The 17729-nt window shown below is 35.2% G+C and overlaps 1 protein-coding gene across 3 annotated transcripts in view; it reads right to left on the bottom strand.

Moving 5' to 3' along the window:
- Positions 1–17729, bottom strand: part of Nbas (NBAS subunit of NRZ tethering complex) — a 298757-nt gene that overhangs the window by 160620 nt on the left and 120408 nt on the right. For all 3 annotated transcript variants that reach the window (XM_078029643.1, XM_078029644.1, XM_078029645.1), the window contains 4 exons: positions 16992–17125; positions 11463–11525; positions 9717–9839; positions 2054–2156 (listed from right to left, as the gene is read on the bottom strand). In XM_078029643.1, coding sequence (XP_077885769.1) covers positions 2054–2156; positions 9717–9839; positions 11463–11525; positions 16992–17125 — 423 coding nt within the window. The remainder of the gene's footprint in view (positions 1–2053; positions 2157–9716; positions 9840–11462; positions 11526–16991; positions 17126–17729) is intronic.

Here is a 17729-nt window from a genome sequence, read left to right as displayed (position 1 = left end):
TGGACCAGTTTCTCTATACCTCTGGTTTATTCAAGCAAGCCATAAAGACTCAAGGCAAAAGCTGAAAAACTCAAATTATTTAATCCTAAAACTTAAAATCTTGCTAAATGAACAGTATGGATTTCTGTTCTACAGGCTGTAAGTAAATCTTTATGTAATATTTTCAAAGTTACACCACTGAGGATTCAAATTACTTTCCAAGGACAGCAAAATCTAATAACTGAAAGTAAGACAATACAGCATAGTTTAAAGGTACAAAAATAATATTTAAAACTTCTAAGTTTATCAAATCTATACAACTGTCTTCTAGAATCTTTATAATGTTTCAAATGTTTTCTCAACAGAGAGACACTCAAATAGATATCATTAAGATGTCAAGCCTAATAAAAAGATACTACAATATTTTAAAATGTAATATATCAATCTGGTTGTTATGAAAGATTACTGCACAAAGGAGGTAGTTGAAGTGTAACATACAGATGGCCAATTTTTCAATCAGAATCCTAATCCGAAACAGGAAGGTACCAAAACACCACCACAGTGATATAAAAATACTACTTCAGACATAGTAAGTCAGTTTTAGATTCCAAGTGCATACAGATTATTTTCTCCTAAATATGATTTCAAGTTTTGTTTTTAACACAATGGGAAGTTACTGGCAATTGTATGTGCTGTGAGACTGTAATCAACAATATCAACCTTACAGTCAGTCAAGCATTTAAAAACCTGAATTTCAAATATAAAATCATTCTTTTCTCAACAGTCTGTTATTGCTTTTTTGTTTGAATTACTTGAATTATAAAACTCAACAATTTCACAAAATAGAGACCTATTTTTACAACTCTCATTCCATAAAATAGATTGTGCTATGTTATAGGAATGCCCTATATGGTTTTGTACATGACTTATTTAACAAGAAACTTCAAATACGAAACCTCTTTTAGGCTGAATCTCATTAAAAATGATTTAGTTGGATCATCAGTAGTTTATTGTTATTATACAAACCTTCAAAAATTATAAGCTCCCCTGGATTATGTTACCAGTAAAATGACAACCATTTCTAAAGCATCATTTTTTACATTCCAGACGTAATGTAACACTGGGGTATGTAAGGTGTTATCCCAACACATTCATCCTAACTATGACCATGACCAAATTCATGACCAAATCAAAGGAACACATATGTAAGCAAAAACTATTTTAAGAAAAGCTACAGCAGAGGTAAGTTATATGAAAAGACAAAGGAAGGTATCCTAGGGGACATAATTAGTGAGCCGAGTCCTGAAAATGCATCAGGATATTCCAAGTAAATGAAAAAGGAATATATTTCTGGCAAAGTACATAAAGTCACAGAAACGTGGACCAGCATGGTGGTGGATAGGTGGATTCATGTCAGATTTGATAGAGCTCCTGGAATATAAGTTCATGGTGGAGAGTGACCAAGGTGGGAGTGGACAGGAGAATGCAGGCTGCTATGGCTCTCCATGCCATGCAAACAACAACTACACTGCTAACATTTTCATCTGGTTATTTATATGGATATTAAGCAACACATTTAAGAAAGGGAGCACATGAACATTTCGTTTTAGAAGAATACCCTGACAGGATAAACAATAAAGAGATACAGACATAGGGAAACAAGTAGGATTGCTGCAATTCTGCAAAGATAAAGGAAGACAAGACAAATCTGGAAGAGTTTTCTAGGGTACATTAAGTATGTTTTTTGGGGTTTTATAGTCTTGTTGCATGCTGAGGACTGAATTAAGGGCCTCACACAAGCACTATACCACCGAATTACACCCTCAGCCATTAAATACAGTTTTAATAACCACCACAAAGAGAAGTCATGTACAATTTAGTTTCTAGCTTATGATTACCCCATTAAATACTTGGTGTTGCAATAAGCAAAGATAGGAAAATATTGAGTATAAAACTACTAAACGGGAAGTACCAGTCAATTATCAGCTATTTGAACAGTATCACAGTGCAGCTTATCTTCCTTGTCACCAGCAGTGTAAAAAATTAAAAGGCAGCAGTTTACAGGTGTAGTTACCTCATAACAAGCATCGGGATCCAGACACGTGTACACATTCTGCTGCATGGTTAACATGTCTTGCAGCAAGGTTCTCCAATGAGACTCACCGACAGGAGGCTGCCTGGAATAACAGGAAAAACAAAAGATGAAAACCGAAAACATGAAAGATCTCTCTTCTATTAGTTAAAAGTTAAGAACACAACAAACAAGCACCACTATTCCAAGTGATCACTAAGAATGATCTCATGAAGACAGAAGGAAAAGCTGGGAAGCTTTACCTCAATGCTAGAGCTGCTGCCAAATCAGCCCCTGTCATAGGCTGCTTAGACACGAAACGAGCAGCAGAAACAGTAAATGGCAAATCGACAAGTTGTGAGTTTCCAAGGTAAAATAAAGTACAAAAAGAAAGCAGCTATGATGAAGAAGCATTTGGAGACAGGAATTCATTTCCAACTTCATCTTCATCACTGTGCACCTCCTCTCCGAGGTCTGTCTTCAACTGACCATTCAAACACATGGGGCAACCACAGGCGACACTGGATTTGAAGGCAGGATGGGAACTATGACTCGCAGCAGGGCCATTTGAGTTGTCCTTCATTGACAGTATGGACAGCATTCCATAGAGCAACTTTACAGAACACTGCAGAGTCACCTGAACAGGTGACAGTTCAGGTACAAGAAGCCTCATGGAGAAGTTACAGGAGGTCAACCCGTTGTCATTAGCAAGGAGCTTCCTGTTCCCAAGAGCCAGGACCCTCTGCAACTATTCCACAGGCAGAGTGTTCCAGGCCCCTTAAGAAACATGCCAGTGACCACACTCAAGAAAGGCCAAAGTTAAAAGGTCCCAAAGGGTATTTCTGGGTCATTTACACTTCTTCCATGCCAGAAGTAATTTACCAGTTCAATCAATTATACCCAAGCAGTGAGACCTTTGTAATTCGCTTGATTAAAAACCATTTTATGTTTTCTTCCAGAGGTACAGAGCAGGGAATTAATGGTGAAGATCTCCTGTAGCAGGGGAAACGGTTTTGCTAACATTTTCATCCATAGTCACAGATTAGCTGTCATTTAATGTTTCTGAATTTCACTTTCCTAACTCAAAGCCCACCTCAGTCTCAAAAGAAATGGATAATAATTCTGATGAAACAGAAACATTGATGCAAGATGCTCCTATAAGCTTAATTACCTGTATGAACTTGAGTTTTTAATGTACTGAGTTCTAGGCTCCCTTTTATCTATATTATAAAGATGAACTTAAACTAGAACATATAAAAAGACTTCCAATTTTTCTGGTATTAAGTTTTCAACAAACAATGAATGAAAATGAAGTTACAAATACATTTATGTGTTTAAGTTACAGATGATTACTAATATTGCCTTGTAGAAAGAACACTATAATTCTCAAAAGTTCATCTTAGGTTAATATATATTTGTTTGCAATCATACTTTATGTTTACCTAAAATTTGTTTTCAAGTTTCTACATAATGAATCTCAATTTTTTTTAGTTGTAGATGGGCACAATTCCTTTATGTGGTGCTGAGGATCAAACCCAGTATCCCATGCACACAACGCAAGCACACTATCACCAAACCACAACCCCAGCCCTGAATCTCAGTGTTTGAAAAGGGTAGATTCCGTTTTGTGTTTGTCAAATACCAACTAGATAATGTATCTTTTTGTTAATCTTTTTGGCTTTATGTCATAATGCATTTTCTTAAAATCATTACTATTTCCAAGTGCTGTGTTAAAAAGAGCAGATTGACAGTACACATATAATAAATATTTCTATAGAAAAAGTATGCATTATTGAGGGGAAATTTCTGTAAAAAATCTAGTCTATAAAAATTTTTTTGATACTGTTTTCTAGGTTGTCCTGCAACTAGGCTCAAGTGATCCTCCTGCATCAACTTCCTGAGTTCTTGGAGTAAAAGGCACACATTACCTTGCCCAGCTTCTCCTAAAAATTTTAATAAGTACATGCTTCTTTTAATAAGAATATGTTTCACTTGCCTTTGGCATTTTATATTACACAAAATGAATAATTACTCTCGTTTCATATGTAATAATACATAAAACCAGTTTTTAGCATACACACAAAATATATAACATTGGCAAGAATTTCTCAGAATAATCCATAAAATGTTTTCATTAGTTTGATATTAGTACTTGAACTCTACCCTCTGGCCTCAAAGAATGGAGGACTCTTTCAGCTTTAGTATGCAAGTGAAGTGTTTGATGAAGTGAGGGCCCCAGCTTCCACCAGCTCAATAAAATCGGACCTAGGTATCATCTAGCTGAACTCAAGTCCTCACAGCCCAGCTGTTCTTCTAGAAGCCATCAGCACTGGGACAGATGGTATTAATGTTTCCTCACACATGGCTAGTCGTAAATAGAGTTCTAATTAAAATAAATTATAACATTATTTATAATGGCCTTCTTCAGAAAACATTCAGTAAATAAGAATGAAGAATAGAAGTTGCAGAAATTAAACAGGAGGCTTGCAAATTAACAAGATTCCTGAACACACACATACACAGTATGACTTCAGCTTTGGAACAGAGGTGGATTTTTAAGGGAAAAACAGTCTTGTATTCAAGATGGTCCAACCTCGGTTTTAACAGATTTTGTGACATTGCTACCATTTAGGATATATACAAGACTATTCTGGAGATGATGAAGACCAAGCCATGGTAACAATTAAAATTCATTTTAAGCATACTACTTTGAAAATGGGCCATATTCTTAGTGAACAGGTCACTGAGTAGAAATTAACCTCAGACACTTCAACATTATGTAAGGAACTCAGGGTGAGGACAATCTTGCAGCAACAGCAATGCTTTCCTGTTAAAGAGGAGATTTTAGAGCAGTCAGAATCTCACACCCCACTTGAATAGGAATTTTTTTCCCCCCTCTTAAAGGAAAGAGAAGTGGGATTTTTGTTTTGCATTTTGATTGATTGGTTGGTTCTTTTGCAGCACTTGAGATCAAACCCAAGTCTCCCACTCTGCGAGGCAAGTGCTAGTAGCACTGAGTCACATTCCTCCGGCCATTAAGAAATCTTAAGACTTTAATCATAGAAAATCTTAATCATTCATTCAATAATCAGACAGCTGATATGTGAGTTCCCATCTGAGCTGTATGGTGGTGATCACATTCGTGCTAGAGAATGAGTGATCTAAAGGGGAATGTAAAGTACAGACTTTAATAACCACAGGATGCTATTTCGAGAAATGGGGACAGCAGCAAGGGAGGCACATGGGAAAAGCCAGGGAATCTCCAGAAAAAGCAATTCATTCCACCTGGAGTAGTCAAACCAGGTTTCCTAAAAAGATGTGGAACTAGCTCTTAAAAAAGAGGGAAATATGTAAGACTGTCTCATTAGCATCGGAGTTTTTTCTTTTAATCTTTAAACTATAACTCAAAATTCGAATAACAAGAGAAAAAAGATTTTGAAAAGCTCTCATTATTTGATCCTACTTCCTGTGAGCCTGCCCCTTCAGCATTAGTTTTTTTAGAAGGCTTTTCCCAAGCATTCTTCGTATCTTTATACAGTCTCCTGAGGGACAGGTTCAGAATCTAACCTCACCTGCTCCTTGGGAATCACCCTCCACTCCCTACCTCCAGCTCACACCTCTCTGATCTTCACATCCATCTTCAATCTGGAATCTCCACCTAAAGGCCACAAGGTCATAGGTCCTCTCTGCTTATTTCCCTGCCTAAAAATCTAGTATAATAGATTAAAAAAAAAACTTTAGAGTTTGTTACTGAACATTTGGATACCACCTACTTCAAAATGCCTTTCAACTCTGTTGCCAACTTTTCTACAAGGTAATCTGTTAATTCTCACATAGACTTCATGAGTATTCTGTTAGTATAATTTAATTGGACATAGCTCCAACCAGTCCAGAAAACTGTCATGTCTTCCTTCCTCAGAAGCCTGACATCAAGCATAATACAGACACTAAGTATGTCAAAATCCATAACAAAATAGTCATAAAATGTAAATTAAAAATTCATAAATATTTAAGAAATGTAAATGTTAACTAATGAGTTCAGTTGTCCTGTCTCTCTTATAACTGGTTTTAAATAAATTTCCAAAGAGAAACTCGGCAAAATTTCTAACTTCCTTAGAATGACTGTTATACTTCAAATGAAGTTAACATAGAAACATACAGAATTAGTGTAAATACAAATGTTCTAGTTATCAAATTTAACATTATCTTACATTTATTCACTCATTCGTTTGAAGATTCATTACCTATAAACTGTTAGAAACTGTTTTAAGCAACAGAAATAGAATGTGAAAGTCACATATTCACCAAATTATTGAGCAACACAAATATTTTCTGATCAGCATCAGAAAATAACATTTCCACTAAACAAATTTTATACTTGCGCAGCTCTTAATTTAATATGTACATATACTAGAATCCTTATAGGAATGCAGGAAAAGAGTAGATCAGCTTAGGCAGAACTGACATTTTTACACTACTGTATCTTCCAATCAACAAACATGAGGTATATTTCTCCATTTTTTATGTCTATTATTGTTCTCAGTGTTTGGAATTTTCAGTGTATATGATTTATATATTTCATTTTATATTTACTGCTAGAAATGTTATGTTTTGATCCTATTATACAGTTCCCAACTTCATCTTCATTAGGGAAATACACATTAGGATTTCAGTAAAATGCTATCATATTTGCTTAAAAAGGAGCAAAGGGAAAAAAACTCAGTATCAAATAACTATATATTGCTAGAGCAACATACACAATAATTGTGAAATATGATTTGGCAGAATCTCCTAAAGTTAGTCTCAGGTATATTCTATAACTCAATTGTATGCTAAGTAGGTATGGTATTCAAGAAAAACACATACATATATATCCAAAGACATATGTATAGGAAAGACAGGAATGAATCTGACTTAACTTTCCTATGTACATATGTAAGCATAGCACAGTGAATCTCCACATATGTACAACAGGAGACTGGGATCTTTATTAGAATAAGATATACTTCAGATTTGTTTAAATATGTCAAAATATATTCTATTATGTTTAATTAAAAAGAACAAATTTTTAAAACTTAAAATTATTCATAGAAATAGTATTAAGAACAAGCAAAACCGAGAAATAATCAAAATGACCATAACATAGAATTTATAAATCATGTATTATATTCCCAAAATGAAATATTTTACAACAATGAGAATGAACAAATGTTATACCAACAATGTAGATGAATCTCACCAATATAATGCAGGGAGACTACATAAAAGAGTACATACTATAGAATTCTATTTGCATCCAGCAGTAAAAAGGGGCAAAGTTATGTATTGAAGGGAGGTCATGACTGGGAAAGACAAGAGATGTTGCTTACAACAATCCTGATAAGCACACACTGTACAAGCCACATGCCCTCCATTCTGACTCCTCTCAGCTTTCCAAGCACATGGCAGCTTTCTACTTTAGCATCCAGGACTATGAAATCTGCAGAGAAACTATTCAAGCTAGTCAGTCCAACAAAGTTAAAAAAAACAAGATCAATGTATCAAAAATCAAGTGTATTTCATTACATCCTAGGAATGGACAATTTAAAATTAAGAAAGCAATTTCATTTACAATAGCATCAACAAATACTATTAGAAATCAATTTAACAAAATAAGTATGAGATTTGTGCATCAAAAGCAACAAAATCATTAAAGACCCAAGTAAATAGAGAGGTATACTGTGTTCACAGAATAGAAGAGTTAATAGGGATTTAGGATAGCAATGCCTCCAAAATATATAAATTAGATGTAATGCCAACCAAAATCCCAAATGAGAACACTTGACATGTTGATTTTAAAGTTCATATGTAAATGGAAAGGCCCTATAATAAGCAAAACAAATTTGAAAAAGAAAAAAGTTGAAAGACTAATATTAACTAATGTCAAGATTTATTATAGATCTATAATAACCAGTGTGCTTTTGAAAGAATGAAAAATTAATGGACAGAATAAAGATTTTAAAAAAAATCACCCTTACACATATGCACCATTGATTTTCAAAGTTGCAAAGGTAAGTAGGTAGAGAAATGACAGTATTTTCAACAAGTAGTGTGGTTAACACTCAGATGTGAGGGCTGGGAATATGGCTCAATGGTAGACTCCTTACCTAGTGTGTATGAGGCCCTAGGTTTGACTCCTAGCACCAAAAATTCATTCCAATGTGATGCATACTTTGAACATTAAAAGTAAACTCTCAAAATGCATCATGAACCTAAAAATAAGCGTACAACTAAAAATTCTGCTATAAAAGGTAAATATAAAAGTCTGTGGTAAATATTTTTTAGATATGAAAACAAAAGCAAAATTCAAGAACCACCAATTGATTTTTTAAAATATGCTTTTAAAAAGACAAATAAGAGAATGGAAAGATAAGGCCCAAGTGGAGAAAAGATTACACAGCATATGTCTAACAAGGAGCATGTATCCTGAGCATATTAAAAATAAAAACCGAATACATCAGACACTAGAAAAGCAATATGTCAATCAATGGAAGGGTAACTGATGTGATACAGCAATCTGTATACGGGGTAAAGTTGGGAGTTCATAACCCGCTTGAATCAAACTGTGAAATATGATGTATTAAGAACTGTGTAAGGTTTTGAACGACCAACAATAAAAAAAAATTAAAAAAAATAAAAATAAAAATAAAAACCAAAGACACGATTTTAAAAAAAAAATAAGCCCCTCCTGAATTACACCTGTAATTCCAGCAGCTCAGGAGGCTGAGTCAGGAGAATCAAATTCAAAGCCAGCCTCACGAATAGCAAGGCCCTAAGCAACTTAGCAAGACCCTTTCTCAAAATAATTTTTACAAAGGACTAGGGATTTAACTCAGTGATAAAGCACATCTGGATTCAATATATAGTACCAAAGGAAAAAAACCTGAAAAGAGACTTGTCAAATAAGCCTATAAAAGGATCCCCAACATTATTAAAGACATGCAACTAAAACCAAAATCAGATACTACCACATACCTATTAAAATAGCTGAGCTTAACAAAACTGACCAATCCTAAGTATTGATGAGGATGTAGAACAGCTGAACTCTCCTACAAGACTGGTTAAAAAATAAAATGATACAGATACTTTGGTAAACAGCTTGGCAGTTGGCACCTCTCCCAAGTTAACCATCTACCTACCAGGATCCTGCCAGTTCACCTTTATGTATTTGTTCAAGAAAAACTGAAATCTATATCTACAGCAGATATATTTATAAAAGTCAAAACTTGAAACCATCCAAATGTCCACTAATAGAATAGTTAAATAAGGTGAGATTAACCCAAGCAATGAAATACTACTCAGCAAATAAAAATAAATGAGCTACTGAATGAATCAAAATATTCTGTTGAGTACAAGATGTCAAGTAACAACCACAAAATACGGATGATTCATTTACACAAAGTTCTGGGAAATGTAAAGTAACATGTAAAGGGACAGAAAGTAGATCTGACCTTGTAAGGGAACGTGGACTTGAGGAAAAGCTGGCAGGAATGGATCGTAAAGAAGCAATAGCAAACTCTTAAGAGGAATGAATATATTCATGAACCTGACAATACTGATGGTTTCATGAGCATATATATGTCAAACCTTATCAAACTGTATATGCATATGAGTTTTAACGACTCACTTCCGACCGGCGTGCCTGGTCAATCTAACCATCAGCTTTCGAGCCTCTTCAGAGCTAGACTGAGTGTTCTTAACAAATGAAATAGGTTTCTCAAGTCCATGTTTTTCCAAAAGCTCTGACACACTGTAAGTGAAAAAAGAATTATTTAAAATCTTGCTGCCAAACAAAAGGACTCTAAGAATCTTAAACATACAAATACTTAAGTTCTAGTATTAAAACAAACAACATCATACAATATGATCCAGTTTTATATTTTAAGAAAAACAAAGCTCATTATATTTCAAATCTTATTTTCCCCATTGACTTTCATTAGAATATACCTGGACTAAAGCATATTTTTTTAAAAGGGCATTTTTATTTCAAAATTATTTTAGCAATTTCCCTCTGCCATAATAACACCAATCAGTAAAATAAACCAAATATATAATTTCATTGCCCAATTTTAACTCATTAACAATTCTATGGTTTGTAGCTCTGAGGGGCAACAAGACTAAAAAGTTCTTATTTTAAAATAAGACCTACAGCCAGGCACAGTGTCACACGGAGTGGGAGGCTGAGACAGGAGGATTACAAGTTCAAAGCCAGCCTCAGCAATGGCAAGGCGCTTAGCAACTCAGTGATACTCTGTCTCTAAAACATGAAAAAGGGTTGGGGATGTGGCTCAGTGGATAAGTGCCCCTGAGTTCAACCCCAGTACCCCCCCCAAAAAAAAAAAAACACCCACACACACATTAAAAATAAAACCTAAGCATAATCCATATTTCATTGTATCTCAGTGAAATAACTTTTCTAGGTTTCATTAGGCAAACAGATAAAAGGAGTAGTGAAAAGTCAACTTCTAATAGGAAGCACTTGAATTTATTAAACATTCTGTAGGAAATACAACTGTATAATTTTCAGAACAGAATAATAAAAATCAAGCTAATAAATGGAGGTCCTGAGAAAAATGAATAGTTAGTTCTTCATTTAACTCATACATGGTACACAAAACATTCTGTTCCCTTAAGTGCAGCTTAAAATGTTTACCCTAAAGACCCTTGAGTGAATAAAGTTATTGAACTCCAAATTATATTTTACCATACATATTACCACTACTAAAGTGGTGTTATTATCTATAATTTCTATAATTACACATTGAAACTGTTATTCTTAACATTTTATTTGAAATATTTTAAAGTTACATATTGACACACATAAACACTAACAATATTGACTTCTTAAATGGCAAATTAAGAATGTTTCAATCTCAAAGAAATAACTCAATGTTTTCTCGTAACAGTAAAGAAAACTATTACCAAGTAATATGAAGTAGTTCTAGCACAGTTTGATCTAATTAAATATATTGTACCCAAAAAAGTCAGATGCAATACTTGCTGCAGAAATTATCATTTCTTTTGTGCCTGTTATGTTTAAGAAACTTTAAATGCTTCATATAATATTAATTCCCAAATTCCACAAGTTCAGTAATTAAAAATAAGGAAACCACAAGTTCAAAGATTACACAGCAGAAATGTCTAGATTTGAATACAGGCTCAGTCTATAATCCCATGTCTCTTACTACTCTTCCATTCTGCAGTAACAAGGCAGCTGTACGTTCATCACTGGGGAGATTCACTCAAAAAAGAACCAGAAAAAAAAAAATACAAGGTCAAAGGAGAAATAATGACTAAAAGGCTGGCTTAGGGTCACACTTCTTGGATAGTCCCACTTAGTTGGCACAGTACCAAAAGACTTCATTTTTCTCACCTGAGAATTTGTTCCAGTTGGTCTACCATGTCATGAAGAGTTGTGGTCATCTTTGTCTTATGACTAAAGAATTGAAGAAACAAAAATTAAAATTAAGTCTTAATAGTGGCTCTTTAATAAAGCATAACACCCAATTCAGTGGTCTAAGAGCATGCTTCTCTTCTATTTCATATGTAACATACTGTCCAAATAAAAGTTCAGGCTTAACTCCTAAATTCATTCAATAGTTTTCATGAGTCTACAGATTATGCCAGTAATCCCAGCAGCTTGGGAGACCGAGGTAGGCCGACTGAGTTCAAAGCCAGCCTCAGCAAAAAGCAAGGCGTTAAGCAATTCAGTGAGACTGTCTCTAAATACAAAATAGGGCCGGGGATGTAGCTCAGTGGTTGAGTGCCCTTGAGTTCAATTCCTAGTACCACCCCTGCACGCCCCCAAAAAAAACTAAATAAAAAAATACTAGAGTAGGTCAACATTCTCCATAACAGATTAGCCAGACAGGAGTAACTACTTCCTAAGGTATTTTTGGTTTAGTTCTGACTCAAGGCAAAAAAAAAAAAAAAAAATAGAATAGAATTTAAATTAATTGGAGAACTATAAATCAGGGGGCTGGGGCTGTAGCTCAGTGGCAGAGCACTTACCTAGCATGTGTGAGGCACTGGGTTACATCCTCAGAACTGCATACAAATAAAATAAAGGCATGTTGCCCATACACAACTACAATTAAATAAAAAAAAAAACTAATACATCAGATAAGGAGCAAGGCTCCACATGCTGGCTTTCAACAAGGCCTGACAACATCTGTGGCCGCCCTAAGATCTCCTCATTAGCATTCCATATACAAGGAGGAGCTCTCACACAAATCACTCCATCCCATCAGGAATCCCATCCACCTCAGTGGTGAAGAACCAGGGAGAAGAACCACCATTTGAGAAAAATCACTGGCAGGCAGTAAAGACAGGAAAGCAAGTCTTTCTGTGGAAGTGAGTGAGTGGGAACTAGTAGAAGTATTAAGGAAAGGCACCCAAGTTAATAAAATGTGGCTGGTAGAGAAGAGGAAACATAGCACAACACATCAAGGGAACACAGATTTGGCAGAAAAACCTAACAACTGCTATAAACACTTTCACCCTACATGACAGTAAGTGCTCCTCAACACTCTGCTGAGTCCCAACCTGACACTCTCAGTGCCTTCCCACAGTGCCCTGAATTCCAGTGAATGTTCCAACTTGAACATAAAGCCTCATTTTTAAAATGATTGATCTCCCTGGTGTAAATCTATTTGACAACTATTCGGTGCAACTTTCAGAGATTACACTACCTTCTTAGGCTTCAAACGAGAGTGAGAAGTCAGGTATAAACTACCTATAGTCATTCGTCAGAGCTACCTTTCATTAATGTACACCTTCAGCAGTAATCTTTTTAAAATTATCATTCTGTAGCATAGTCATAGATACCAAAGAAAGCAGTGTACTTCCTTTGTGAATTGACATTGAATAAGTGATTATTCTTTTCAATGATTTGGTCTAGTTCACTTAGGACCAAGACAGGAGGCATCAAGTTGAGAACCACCAAGTTTCCCACCCAGCTCATTGAAGCAGAAATCCTTCAAGGACTTACTCTCTGAAAAATAGGTTAGGGAGTAGCCTCTGCATCACGTTGCCCTGTATAGAAGGAAATTCTGAAATCCTTCACACTGAAGTTTTTCAACTGTGGGTAATCACACTTTGCTGCAAAATGTCTATAATACAATCCATTTTACCTGCCTTTTGCTGCCTACTGAAGGACATGACTGTTAGAGGCACACTTGCTATATACTGCCATTCTTTACCAAGGATGTGAAGGAGAGACTGGCCATACTCGCATAGGTCTGAGTAATACCAAGTTCCCTTCACAGAGATGCCCAAGCCCGACTGAAGAAGGGAGGTAACTCAGTACTACTCGACCTTCTTCCAGCTTTACCATTAACAGGATGAATGCTGAGATCCTTTCTTAATGGTCAGAACTTAGAACTTTGACAAGGAGAAAGAAATGACTGGATGTACAAATCACCAATGTTTCTGTAACCTAACAGGCAGAATGTAAGATATATCACTTCTCTAGAAAAATGAAAACTGAGACAAGACTGGCAACCCAGCTGCAAGTAGTGCTGTAGTGAAGGGGCTGGGCTTCTCAAAAAAGGGAACACAGATCATAGAACTACAGAAACAGAGCTAAAAGGCCTTCCAATTAAATATGACAGAAGTAGCTCTACATTTATCTCTACTCCTTTCCAAACTCCATTTAAAAGACGGTAAGTGAAACAACAAAAGGAACTGGGGGTGTACACACAAGGAACAGAGAGAAAGAGAAAGGAGACAACATGGATAAGAGATGCACAGAAAATCTGGAGATGCAAATTAGGTGGCTGTAGACAAAGCAGAGAAGTAACAACTGCAAGCAGAATGGGAAGCCAGCACACATGCGGAAAAAGGAATGCCTAGGGCTGGGAGCAGCGGGTATTTCTGAAAACATAAGCACACACGCGCACACTGGTTATAGTCCTTTTATCTCACACAGGCAGTCCACTCTTCCACACCTGGAAGAACAGAGGGACTTCATACTGTGGACAGCTGGATTAGGCACACCCCAGTACTAAAAAGTACAAGACATGTAGATGGAAAGGGCGGAAAAGAGGTACTATTCTGAGTTAACAAAAGAGAAAATACACGTTAGCATTTTAGGGTCTTCGCCCATTTAAATATCCCTTCCTGACCACGTTAAGGTAAGGTTCACCTAGAAACAAGCCTGCTCTCTACGAATACAAGGCTTCCAATCAGCTGTTTAGGGCTTTAACTATAAATTACTCATCAAGAATAAAAACAGAAAAACATTCCTAAGAGTAAAGGCATAAACACAATAGAATATGAAGAACCAGAAACTGAGGTGAGGATCAAAGACAGCAGAAGAACGTGTATTCATGCATCTGTGAAACAAGATGAGGACTTTTTTTTTTTTAAATGAACAAGTTCTTAGAATTTAAATTAAAAAGCTAAACAAATTTTAAAATTCAAAAAACTGAATTAGAAGGTAAAACTAAAGAAATATCCCAGATCAAAGGTGAGAAACAGAATGAAAAGGGCAGTAAAAGGTCTTAAATGAGAGCTACAGTTAAGTAACAAAATTCACAGATCTAACTTTTGAAAAACAGGAATTTGAGGAGAAAAGTACAAATAATCTCGTTAAGGAAAAAAAATATATTTCCCACAGGACTGAAAGTTATGAGCTTCCAGAATGGAGTAGACTAGTCAATGAACAACATAACAAATTCAGACTTGCAAGAAAACATTTTTAAGGTATTTCACAACACTAAGGACGAGGATAAGATAGCAAACCCTGTAAAAAGGAAGAGAACCACACGTAAAGCACTATGATTCAGAATAGCACTGGGCTTCTCAAAAACCTGGAGGAGACAACAGCAGTACCTTCAGACCTTGCAGGAAAAAGATCCTGCACCTGTAACTGCACAGTCTAGCCTTCTACCTACTGGAAGGATGTGATCATGGTATTAGGAAGATTGAAGTGAAGGACAAAAAAAATAATGAGATTACCCAATCCAGGGAAAACAAACTTGTATCAAAAGAAAACAAAAACACCTAACTCTGTGTAAACAATATTGCATAATTTTTTGAGAGCAAAGACAATTTTTTAATGTTTATTTCAGTTTTTCGATGGACACAACGTCTTTATTTTTATGTGGTGCTGAGGATCAAACCCAGTGCCGCGAGCATGCCAGGGGAGCATGTTGCCACTTGAGCCACATCCCCAGCCCAAATGCATAATTGTAATGACAAAAAAATAGGAGGAATACTAACAGAAAAATGAAAGTATTTCCATAAAAGCATACCAACAATGATCTAAAATTGCAATATTAACAGCAAGCACAATATTAAGATAATAAAAATTATCAAAGTTATCTGCTTTTTTGAAGGCAGGTATTTAAGGATGAAGAAAGGAGGCCATAAACAGTTGTCTACTATCAAGTGTTAAACTGCCTAGTTTCAACTATGTTCATACATTACATCATTTTTAAAAATTAAGAGGGGATCATGTCCCTCTGGACTCCTGTATTTTACAATAGCACCTCACTTTTTTTTTCAGTAAAAACTTATTTTAGGGAAAAGACCAACTGACTTGCAGAAAGTTCCATATTCTATATTGACCTTACTATTTTCTTCATGGCTATTTAAATTGTCTTTCTAGTTCCTGTTTCAACTATAAACTGGCCGACAAGATTGATAGATCCAGAGGGAACAATTCTAGCACAATTACTCCTCAGGGCACTGAAATACCAGGTTCTTCATGCTGCATCACATAAGACAGACATGCGATGTCAGGCTATTTGACTAAGTAATGCCAGCCTGGCTAAGGTGGCTAAGAAAATGGCAGTCAGACCTTGACTTTATAAATGTAAATTTCACCTTTAAAAATAAAAGAAAAATAGTCACTGGGATAATGCTTTACTATCTTGCTTTACCATTAATTTTTCATCTGATTTCAGTACTATTAATGACTGCATGATAATTATTTCATGGCGAATTGCAAAACACGTTTGTACTTTCATAAAAAATAAATATTTTCTAGAAAGGCCAAGAGAGACAAGGAAAGAGAAAATGGATAAGGAGCTTTCCTGTTTAAGTATCTTATCTTGCAAATAAGAAAATTAATGACAAGAGGTTAAATGACAAAAGTTACAAAGGCTTAGAACAGGCCTGCTGATTTTCCCTTCTGGCTCTTTCAAGTGTTGTAAGCAACGTGAATTCTTTTCCAGATGTAAAAATTGTATTATATGCTACATTTTAAAAAAAGAAAGGATTAAAGGAATGACTGTTACCTGACTTCCAATTTGCATCCAAATCAATAATTAAAAAGCACATATATAAGATTCCATTTAAACATAAAAGTACTTAAAAATTATATACATTCATCCATCACTAGTACAGGTCCCCCGAAGACTAACACAAGTAAGCACCAAGAAAAATTCACAGAATACACTTTTAGCAGATAAATATGACAATTAAAACACAACTGAAAACAAAATCAATCAGTACCAATCCACTAATGAAAATATTTTGGGGGTGGGGGATACCAGGGGTTGAACCCAGGGGCACTCAACCACTGAGCCACATCTCTTTTTTATTTTGCCCCAGCCTCCTGAGCCACTAGGATTAAAGGCATGTGCCACCACATCACACCCAGCTAAAAAGAGTTTTTTGTCGAGATGGCGTTTTTATTTTTTAACAGATAATTATAAAGTTTAACAAAATTATATAACTTAGTTGTAATTGTAGTATAAAATATACTAGTATTTCCCATATAATGGTAGAAGAACTGGAGTTTATCTCTACACAACAGGATTGCAGATGATTTTATTTTCATCTTTGTATTTCTTTCACAGCCCAAAAATTCTCTATGATGAATATTTGGGGAAGCAATGTTTTCATTTTAAAGGTTAGAATAAAAGGACAGTAAGTTTGGCCTATGGACTCTTACCCATATCCCCTTTGTGGCAGACATTCTAAGATGTCATAGCAAAGAGAGAGTTGATCATTTCGTTCACAGTTATAGATGCACTCTAGCGATATTGCCATCAGCTGATCCTGATCAGGAATAATTTTTTGCTTCAGCTAGAAAAAATAAAGCATTTTGTACTAAATGTCAATAGATTCACAGTCTATTTCTCCCTAGCCCAGTACCACTGCCAATAGAATATTAAATAGTGCAATTAATCAGCCACAGAAATAAATCTTGATTTTTGTTCAGCTTAAAGACTTTGGGGTCTTTAATAATTCTAAATGAAATCACATTTTAATTACAGAACCAGCTAGAAAAGATAATTTGTAACCCATAAGCTTTGCATCTGCTGAAAACAGACTTGTCAATTTATGACCCTTTTAAGATAAAGCAAAGAGGAAAAGCACAGTGAACTGAAAATGCAATTCATTAAAAATAACATTTCTAACCCTGGAGCCAAATTCTTTGGGTTCCAATTACAAAAACATAAAATTTTTTTAACTAATATTTAAAAATGCTAGAACTTATTTTTTCGAGTATGTATTATACATTATTCATTTAACTACACAGTACTGACATTCTGTTCAGAAGTCCAACTGTAATGTGTTTGTTGTACACAAACCACAGAACATAATCTATTTCTGATGCAGAAAAATGACCACTTCAGGCCACTTTCTATACAGAATACACCATTTCTCCCTGCAAACAGATATCCAT

Source organism: Ictidomys tridecemlineatus, chromosome 12, assembly GCF_052094955.1.
Source record: "Ictidomys tridecemlineatus isolate mIctTri1 chromosome 12, mIctTri1.hap1, whole genome shotgun sequence".
Taxonomy (NCBI): domain Eukaryota; kingdom Metazoa; phylum Chordata; class Mammalia; order Rodentia; family Sciuridae; genus Ictidomys; species Ictidomys tridecemlineatus.
The sequence above is the reverse complement of the archived record's forward strand: the minus strand, read 5'-3'. Positions and strand labels throughout refer to the sequence as shown.